Source organism: Amblyomma mixtum, chromosome 8 (genome assembly GCF_055824585.1).
Source record: "Amblyomma mixtum isolate Tamu chromosome 8, ASM5582458v1, whole genome shotgun sequence".
In the NCBI taxonomy this organism is placed as follows: Eukaryota; Metazoa; Arthropoda; class Arachnida; order Ixodida; family Ixodidae; genus Amblyomma; species Amblyomma mixtum.
Window position 1 is genome coordinate 107,312,710 of NC_143019.1, and position 10,757 is coordinate 107,323,466.

The window sequence follows — 10,757 nt, forward strand, 5'->3', positions numbered from 1 at the left end:
ACGAAGGCAGAAGAAAGGCAGAAAGAACGAAGGGACGAAGGGACGAAGGCAGAAAAACGTCGGCCGTTTATGCTCCTTCCTTTTCCCGAAATTCTGGCAATGTGCTGTGAGAAGGAAGGCAGTTTAGTGAAGACCATAGAGAAAGGGGTCGCCAGTGTGGAAATTACGTGCGAATAGCAGGCTACAACCAGAACAACAGTCGGTGTACGCCATGAACATTTCAAAATATGTAGAATAGCGCTGTGAGAGAAAGGTTTGGTTTGGTTTATGGGGTTTAACGTCCCAAAGCGACTAAGGCTATGAGAGACGCCGTAGTGGAGGGCTCCGGAAATTTCGACCACCTGGGGTTCTTTAACGTGCACTGACATCGCACAGCACACGGGCCTCTAGAATTTCTCCTCCAAAGAAATTCAGCCGCCGCGACCGGGATCGAACCCGCGTCTTTCGGGCCAGCAGCCGAGCACCATAGCCACTGAGCCACCGCGGCGGATAAAGGAGGAGTGAAATTCAGGTGGTCAAAATATCCGGAGCCCTTCACTACGGCGTCTCTCATAGCCTGAGTCTCTTTGGGACGTTAAACCCCAATAAACCAAACCAATCTTTCTTCTTTCACTCCAACCTTCCTCCCTAGAACCCTCTCCCCCCCATCTAGCGCTTTTCTGCACCTGTCTTTTCCTCCCTGTATTCTTCACCACGCCATCTGAGTTCTCCACCCGGAGACGAGACACTGCGTCACTTCCTTTCCTCAAAAGACGCAGCATTGGAGTTCAGTGCCGCGTTGACGAGCTGCGAAGCAGTCCACGACGGATGCTCGCGGAAGTGTGTGCCGTAGGATGCGCTTAGATTCGCCATGCCGGCGGAATTGGTCATTCTCGATTCCGAGTTAAACGTGCAAGACCGCACCGCTAGCATTTGTGCTCTCTGATAATGTGGCTATGCCTAGTGGCCAAACGAGTTTGTAACACAGGCGCTAGGCCAAGTACAGTCTTGGTCAAAAGAGTTAAGGCCACAGCGTTCAGGTGATAACTTGATAAACTGGTTTTTGAGGAAAGGAACTAGCGCAGTGAAGCATTGGCTGCACTTCTCAAAATTTTTAACCAAATCTGGACATCCAGTGAAATGCCATCCGATTGGAAACATTCAGTGGTTGTTCCGATACCAAAGCCCGGAAAACCACCCACAACTCTTGGAGCCCTACGACCGATTTCTCTAACCCCAACTATTTGTAAACTCTATGAAAAACTGCTTGCCACTCGAATCTCTTGGTGGCTCGACCATCATCAGAAATATTCGTCTGCTCAAATCGGTTTCCGACCAGGATACGGCGCTGAGGATGGTCTTGACCGCTTTGCCAACGATGTGATACGTCGCTCACCTCACAGCCGTCTCGTTCGCACAGTCCTGGCAACAGACATCACAAAGGCCTACGATAACATTCTCCACGCAGCCATCCTTAACACTATGGCATCACTTGGAATGCCCTTGCAGCTTTGTCGAGCAATTCATGCCTTTCTTTCGCAAAGAACATTTGCTATCCGCGTCAATGGTAAACCCACAGGCCACTTCATTTCTAATCGGGGTGTACCGCAGGGCTCAGTTTTAGCCCCAGTTCTATTTAACATCGCATTCATTCCTCTGGTACACAGTCTCTCCACCCTTCCTAATGTTCAGGTTCTGGCATATGCAGACGATATCACTCTCTGGTCAACAAATCGCTCAGCTCAGGTGCAGCAAGACTCCCTGCAAAATGCCCTCAATATCCTCCACAACTTTCTTGCCTATACTGGCCTCTCTCTCAACCTCTCCAAGTCTTGCTATGTCCATGTGGGCAATAAAGCTGGCCGCCGTACTTTCAAATCCACTCCGTTCGTGCTCACTATTGACAATGCCCCACTTCCTGAGGTGGAACATACCAATGTTTTAGGCCTGCACGTTCATTCTTCAGGCAAGGGCACGGCTTGGTTGTAAGCCATGCGCAAGAGTGCTCTAAACACACTTGGCCTCATCCGCAGGATAGCCAATCGCTCTGGAGGTGCCCGTTCAGATACAGCTCGTCGACTTGTTCGTACTGTCTTTCAGCCTCGGCTCCTATACCAGGCTCAGTTCCAACAACTTACTAAACGACAGTGGTCCACACTTGAAACACTCAACCACGAAGCCATGCGAGTCATTACTGGCCTACCTCGAGCAACTCCTATTTGTCTGTTGCAGGAGTATGCGCAGCTCAACACACTAGAAGATTTAATTACCCAGAGACAAACAAATAGAGCGCGGAAAGTTTCTCTTCGTCCGATGTTCGCACCTCAACCACCTCCATGGGACTACTGTCACATCACATCAAACAAGCCTGCCCGTCATAAGAAGTCGGAACTCTTCTCACCGCCGTTACCACAAGGTTTTTCTACGCAACATGACAGCTGCACTCTTTACACAGAGGTCGCCATAACCCCAACAGGAGGATCAACTGCTTTTATAAGCCCGACACACCCTCACCTCTATGGCCGACAAACCTACTCTACTGACACTTCATCATTTCTTTCTTTGGAGCTGCAAGCAATATTAAATGCCATAGCAGCTTTACCTGACGACCCTCCTTATAACCAGGTGCACCTATGTACCCATTCCCAAGAAGCCGTGAAGCATCTAAAGAAAGTCCGCGGTACCCTTCGTGTTTCCCAGGCCATACATGCTGCTTGTAAATCTTACCCGGTGCCTATACGCATTCAGTGGGTTCAAGCTCGCACAGATGTCCACAGCATCGCACCTGACATATCTCGTGAGACTGACACTCCACAAACTCCACCTGCCTCTTTGCCACCAGATCCACTTCTGACACATCTAACATCTTCAGCCTCCCTCAGGCAGCGTACACGTGCTCTTATTCCCCCGTGTACCTACCCCCTTCCCCCCAACCTATCACGGGTGGAGGAGGTCTCTCTGAGGCGGCTGCGTGTCGGAGTGGCCCTTACGCCTGCTGTTCGCAACCAGTGGAAAAGTGACAAGATTCCTGCGCCGCAAAAATGCCCCCACTGCGAGGCACCCGCTTCCGAAACCAATGTCCACCACCTACTGTGGACATGTCCCGGAACTTCACTGGTGCGCGCTCGAGTTCTTCAAGAGGCAGGACTGTCTGCAAACAATGACTCTAGTTTGAACGTGTGGGTAACTAAAAACATTTACGCCCGAAGCTTATGTGACTATTTACACGCAACCGGGCTTCATGCATTTCTGTAACTTATTCTACCTTTCGTGACTAACACCACGTCTTATGCCGCGCGGCACACTCAGCGTCACAAATAAATAAATAATAAACTAGCGCAGTATCTGTCTCGTATATCTCGGCGGACACCTGAACCGCGCCGTAATGGAAGGGAGGAAGGTAGGAGTGAAAGAAGAAAGGGAAAAAGAGAAAGAGGTGCCGTAGTGGAGGTCTCCGGAATAATTTCGACCACCTGGGGATATTTAGCGTGCACTGACATCGCACAGCACACGGGCGCCCCTTGCGTTTCGCCTCCATATATACGCGGCCGCCGTGGTCGGGTTCGAACCCGGGTACTCAGGCGCTCGTCAACCCTTGCCGGAGTACCCGGGTACGAACACGACCGCGACGGCCGCGTTTCGATGGAGGCGAAACGTAAGGGGCGGCCGTGTGCTGTGCGACGTCAGTGCACGTTAAAGATACGGTGCAGCGAAATGAATGTTTATATAATGCTCCGCGTAGCGGGTCATTCGAAACACAAGTCGAGCAAGAAAATTCTCTACCGCAAGAAGAGACCTTCTGCTACCATTTCAAGGTATTCGGTCCATAAGAGTGCCGTGATGGCTCTGTTAAGCGGCTGAAGCGAAAAGCTTTTGGCCTTAAGACTTTTGACCAAGACTGTACCTAAACGTGCTCCAAGCAAACGGGCAAAAGTGAAGTAGCTAGACTTGCTCGAAAAGAGAGGCGCAGTCAAGTAGCTAAACACGCACGAAATAGAAGACAAAAGCCAAGTGGCTATTTGTGTGTCAGGTTGGCCCGTCGCGTGCATAAATGTGTGTAAATATGCTTGTGCCAGAACTACCGTCTTCGTAGCATGCACGAGCCAGGCAGACCTTTACTGCTGGAAAGGCCGCTAAATACAACCAGCTTTCGCTGAATAACACGCTAAACCGGCTAGCTTAGTTCTATAGTAGGATACAACTTAAAAAAAACAGCAGTTGCTAACACTGTGTCGCGGACCGCGGCGCCCTGTATTACTCCGCTGGCCGATCGTAGCACTAAACGAAGTCAGCTTTTTAATGTTTGACTATCTTATACAAACCAGGCATCAAAACTCTAAAGCTTATCATTTTTTACTTGTCATAAGCTGCTTATTTAGGTGTTGAAGAAAACTTTCAACACGGACTACTGTTTCTTCGTGAAGCAATTCTGTGCGCCGAGGCTGAATATGGGCGGAGCTCCACTGCAGACTTAAGCTGTATGTGACTATAGTAAAGTTTACGCGGGTTCGATCCCGGTCGCGGTGGCTGAATTTCGATGCTGGAGAAATTCTAGAAGCCCGTGTACTGTGCGATGTCAGTGCACGTTAAAGAACTCCAGGGGATCGAAATTTCCTTCACTACGGCGTCCCTCATAGCCTGAGTTGCTTTGGGACGTTCATCATCATCATCAGCCTGACTACACCCACTGCAGGGCAAAGGCCTCTCCCATGTCTCTCCAATTAACGCTGTCCTTTGTCAGTTGCCGCCACTGTATCCCCGCAAACTTCTTAATCTCATCCGCCCACCTAACTTTCTGCCGTCCCCTGCTACGTTTGCTTTCTCTTGGAATCCACTCCGTTACCCTTAAGGACCAGCGGTTATCTTGCCTTCGCATTACATTCCCTGCCCAAGCCCATTTCTTCCTCTTGATTTCAACTAAGATGTCATTAACCCGCGTTTGTTCCCTCACCTACTCCGCCCTCTTCCGATCTCTTAACGTTACAGCTATCATTTTCCTTTCCATAGTTCGCTGCGTTGTTCTTAAGCTGAACCCTCTTTGTTAGCCTCCACGTTTCTGCCCCATAGGTGAGTACCGGTAGGATACAGCTGTTGTATACTTTTCTCTTCAGGGATATTGGTAAGCTACCATTCATGATCTGAGAGAAACCGCCATATGCTCTCGACCCCATTCTTATTCTTCTAGTTATTTCCCTCTCATGATCAGGATCTGCGGTCACTACCTGCCCTAAGTAGACATACTCTCTTACTACTTCCAGCACCTCGCTACCAAATGCGAACTGCTGTTCCCTTGCTAGGCTGTTGAACATTACTTTGGTTTTCTGCATGTTAATTCTTAGCCCCACCGTTCGGCTCTGCCTGTCTAACTGATTGCTCATGCTTTGCAGTTCTTGTCCTGAGTGGCTTAGCAAGGCAATGTCATCAGCGAATCGCAAATTACTCAGGTATTCTCCATTAACTCTTATCCCCAACTGTTCCCATTCCAGTCCCCGGAATACCTCCTCTAAGCAGGCAGTGAAGAGCATTGGCGAGATCGTGTCTGCCTGCCTGACAACTTTCCGTATTAGAATTTTATTGCTGACTTTATGGAGAACTATACTAGCTGTGCAATCGTTGTAAATATCTTCCAATATTTTCACATAACACTCTTCTACACCCTGATTCCGCAATGCCTGCATGACAGCTGAGGTTTCCATTGAGTCAAATGCTTTCTCATAATCAATGAAGGCTATATATAGTGGTTGGTTATATCCTGCGCATTTCTGTATCACCTGATTGATAGTGTGAATGTGGTCTGTTGTGGAGTATCCTTTACGAAAGCCTGCCTGATCATTTGGTTGACTAAAGTCCAAGGTTGTCCTGACTCTATTAGCGATTACCTTAGTAAATACCTTGTAGGCAACGGACAATAAGCTGATTGGTCTGTAATTTTTCAAGTCCTTGACCTCTCCTTTCCTATGAATTAAGATAATGTTAGCGTTCTTCCAAGCTTCTGGTACTCTCGAGGTCACAAGGCATTGCGTATACAGGGTGGCTAGTTTTTGTAGCACAATCTCTCCTCCGTTCTTCAACAAATATGCTGTTACCTGATCCAGCTGCTTTCCCTATTTGCATTGCTCCTAAGGCTTTCTTCACTTCCTCCTCGTTACTGGCAGGATGTCCCATTGCTGTGCTCGACTGCCTCCCTCAGTAACTTGATTACATTCGCTACTGTATAGATTTGTGTAGAACTCTTCGGCTAATTCAACTATCATATCCATACTGCTGACGACATTGCCCTGTTTGTCTTTTAGCGCATACATCTGGTTTTTTTACCTATGCCCAGTTTTCTCCTCACTGATTTTAGGCTACCTCCGTTCCTTAGAGCATGCTCGATTTTCTCCATGTTAAACTTTCTTATGTCGGCTACCCTGCGCTTATTTATTAACTTCGATAGCTCTGCTAGTTCTATCCTGTCTGTGGAGTTAGACGTCCTCATGCTTTGGCGTTTCTTAATCAGATCTTTAGTCTTCTGAGATAGCTTGCTGGTATCCTGTCGGACCATCCTACCACCTACTTCTGCGGCGCACTATGTAACGATAGCTGTAAAATTATCATTCATTGTTTGAACACTACGGTCGTCTTCTTCAGTTAAAGAGGAAAATCTGTTTTGCAGCGACATTCTGAATTCCTGTACCTTCCCTCTTAATGCTAACTCGTTAATAGCTTTTCGCTTCACCAGTTTCCTCCGTTCCCTCTTCAAATCTAAGCTAACACGACACCTTACCATTCTGTGGTCGCTACAACGGACCTTACCGAGGACCTCCACATCCTCTACGATGCCAGGGTGTGCACACAGTATGAAGTCTATTTCATTTTGTCTCACCATTGGGGCTCTTCCACGTCCACTTCCGGTTTGCTCGTTTGCGGAAGAAGGTACTCATAATCCGTAAATTAGTTCTATCTGCGAACTCTACTAATAACTCTCCCCTACTGTTCCTAGAACCTATGCCATAGTCACCTACCGCCTGGTCTCCCGCCTTCTTTTTACCTACCTTTACATTAAAGTCGCCCATCAGTGCAGTGTACTGCGATTTCACTTTGGTCATTTCCGATTCTACATGCTCATAGAAACTTTCAACTATCTGGTCATCATGGCTTGATTTAGGCGCGTAGGCCTGCACCACCTTCAGCTTGTACCTCTTATTAAGCCTAATTACGATAGCTGCCACTCTCTCGTTAATATTGTAAAACTCCTCGATGTTACCAGCTATATCCTGATTAATGAGGAATCCCATACCTAGTTCTCGCCTATCTGCTGATCCACGATAGCACAGTACATGCCCGCCCTTTAGTACTGTATACGCCTCATCTGTCCTCCTAACCTCACTAAGCCCCATGACATCCCATTTAATACCGGCTAATTCCTCCAATAGCACTGCTAAGCTAGCCTCACTTGATAAGGTTCTTGCGTTAAACGTTGCCATGTTCGGTTTCCAATGGCGGCCTGTCCGGAGCCAGAGATTCTAAGCACCCTCCGCTGCGTCACAGATCTGACCGCCGCCTTGGTCAGTTGCTCCGCAAACACCTTGGTCTATGTACTTTTGACAAACGCTTGACACTGACTAATATTATGCAGAAACCATCAGTTGAGGTATAACGTACAGAACTGTCTGTCCTTTGCTTCCCGCAGTCACCGGGGGCCCTGTACCGGCGCCTCGTTTCTCCGGGTAGGAAGGACGCACCTTTGGCACCCCGCATCAGCCTCCTCGCTGCGTTGGGCACCGCCATCGTAGCCGTTGCCTGCTTCCTGCTCCTTCTGCTCGCCATCTTGTTTCGCACAACGGCCCACAAGAAGTCCAGGCTGTGCACAAGTCCCGCTTGCGAAGAGTTCGCCAAGCGCCTGGAGGAGTCCGTCAATCAATCCGCAGACCCTTGCGCCAACTTCGACGCGTACGTCTGCGGCGGCTGGAGGGCCAGGCGGAAGTACTCGGTGCATGCGGAGCTCGTCGCCAACGCGGTGGACGACATGACTGAGGCCGTCAGCAAGGACACGAACCCGCCGACCTCTGGCCAGACCATCGCCCAGAAGGCCGGCCTATTCTACCGTTCCTGCGACATGGTGTGGCGCGGAGAGCGCGATGAGCTGCCCACCATACGCGATGCCCTCCGAAGGGCGGGCGTCGTGTGGCCGCGCCGGGCTGCGGAACCCGATGTCCTTCGCACCTTATTCAGCCTGAGCATAAAGCTTGACTGGGCCGTGGTCATAGGCGTGGACCCACTGACGAAAAAAGTGTATATAGGTGTACCCGATTCATTCCAGTTCATCGCCACAGAACAAGACAGGCTGCGCATGCTGGGCGGTCGACGCAGCAGCTTCGAGTTCATTAGGAAGAGGTTCTTGGAAAAGAATTCAGAAACGGCCGTTGAATTCGAGGAACTGAGCAGGTTGGAAGAGGCGTTCCTTCCACAGCTTAATGGGGCCCGAAAACGAGAAAACGTGGAAGAAGTGCCAGCTGGAGTAATACACAAAAAGAACTGGATGGTTTTACTGGCCGAGTTTAACGTGACCAGGGCGCGGACATTTCTGACTAAACACCTTTCCTACATCGTGACGTTTGTCAAACTTTGGAACACACTCGGCGAATATGCGACTCACCTTTTCATCTCGTGGATGGCAGTACGATACACCAGTCTATTCGCAAACAACGAGCTGATCTTCAACTACTATGCCACAACGAATTACGACGTAATTAAATACCATCAGGGACGCTGGTGCTTTAGGCTCGCCTACAAATTCGTCGGTGACTACTTATTTGCTCCTTACAATTCCCAAGGCTTTAATCCTGAAATCCGTCTGGATGTGGAACGTATCGTCTTAGCAATCAGGAAAAAATTCGCCTCTCGTCTTTCCTCGACACCACCGTACTCTAACAGATCCACTAGAATTCATTGGAGCTCGCTTGCCACTGTAATGAGCGCGTTGAACCAAACGATGGATTCGGACGTGAACTTCAAGACTGCAACCAGTTCTCTGCCCGACATGACTCTCTCCCTCGCAAGAAACTGGGAGGCCGCTTGGAGCATGTCGCGGTTTCAGAAATTCGACTCCGTGCAACGTAGGCTCGGTTGGAACGACATCCACATGTTTGCATCCTACTCGCGCTGGGCCGGAGACTTCGTCCTGGCCCCGTACATCCTCTCATTTCCGCTCTACGACCACGGCCTCGTTGACGCCGTCAAGTACGGGGCGTTCGGAGCTCACGTGGCTGAGGCGTGTGCCAACGTATCTATCCCCCGCTACTTCAGCGCTAAGAAGGTAAATGCCGCCGCCAAGTGTGTAGCGACCACGGGTACCACAGACAGGCTAGCAGCACTGTCTCGCGCGGTATCCTTGGACGTGCTGGCGGACGCGTTCGCTGCATACGGCTCCCAATTCATGCTCGCGGAATTCAGAAGTATGACGGAGGCACAGCTCTTGTTCGTCACCTGGTGCTACATTCGCTGCCGCGGGAACTCGGAGGCCATCGGTGACGACTGCAGCGCCGCTGTGCGCCACGTGGCTGCCTTTAGCGATGCTTTCTCCTGCAGTGTTGGCAAACCACTGAACCCCGAGAACAAATGTGTCGTCCTTGAAGGTCTGCTTTGAAGACAACTTCAGAGACAGGCGGCACTTCGCACACCTGCGGCGCTTGACGGGTGTGGTTTCCGTTCACTACACAACCTATCTCCTTTTCTTTGTCGTTAAAACATTTTTTCCTTGGATACTTTCACGGTTTGAAGCTGTGCAATGTAGAGCCTTGTGATGCAGCTAAAGTGCTATTTGTTTAATTTTAGTCTTTATATATGGCTTCTAAAAGTCTAATTCCGTTCCTACTAGCGAAACTTCATTGAACGAAAACGAAATCTACTGTGAAACATTTTTCCTGCAACTGTGAGAAATGCTTTGATTTTCAGTGTTATCCGGCTTTTATACTGAACTGCGGCATACTGAAACTCTGATGATATGATACCGTATTGCACTGTTGTGTTATTACTCGCGGGAAATACTGTCTCGTTTCGAATGGCTGTGTGCCCATATTTTCAGCGCGCCGGCATTGTGCACTTTTTTATTATTGCATTCCCTGCAGATCCGATTTTTTTTTTTCATCTGAAAGAAGCTATCTTTCAAATAGCGGCCCGACTGCTAACATGCAGGAACAGATGTCGCGGTGGCTGTGTGAATACAGTGTTCCCCTACTGGGCACGATGTCGTAGATTCACAGACACTCCGGTCGAATTCACTGCGTGTGAAATTTCTTTAAAAGTACTGTTACTGTTATGAAAGTTTAGCGATTTCAGGCGGTCGAGGTTAATCCGAAACCCGCCACTTATAAAAGCGCCTATTATCCCCTTCCTCCATTGTCGTGAGTCAAATTTGGTTCTTATCAAAAACATTGGCTTTAAGTCATCTTCCGTAAGCTCATCAAAGCGTCTTTAACATGTGCTACCATTACAGTGTGTGTGACCACGTGTCTACGCTGATCAGGAAATCAACCGAGATAATAAAGTTGAAAGTACTTCGGAAGGGATAAAAAGTAGGATAACTGTGAAGGTAGACAAAGGATTAAGGCAAGGTTGTCCTCTATCATAGCTGCTGTTCATGCTTTATATTATAAACATGGAAACGAGGCTACAAAGGAGCCATCTAGGTTATAATCTGTCGTAGAGGTTAGGCGGAAAAGTAGATGAACAACGGCTTCCGGGTTTAATGTATGAGACGGTATTGCACTGTTAATAGATAGCGAGGAAGAGCTGCA

At 48.9% G+C, this 10,757-nt stretch overlaps 1 protein-coding gene across 1 annotated transcript; it reads left to right on the top strand.

The window, feature by feature from the left end:
• The first annotated feature begins 935 nt into the window (after positions 1 to 935).
• On the top strand, positions 936 to 10,757 carry LOC149333830 (uncharacterized). Its single transcript, XM_089557811.1, has 2 exons — positions 936 to 954; positions 7,626 to 10,757. The coding sequence occupies exons 1-2, from the start codon at positions 936 to 938 to the stop codon at positions 9,605 to 9,607; spliced, it is 2,001 nt and encodes a 666-aa protein (XP_089413937.1). The 3' UTR covers positions 9,608 to 10,757.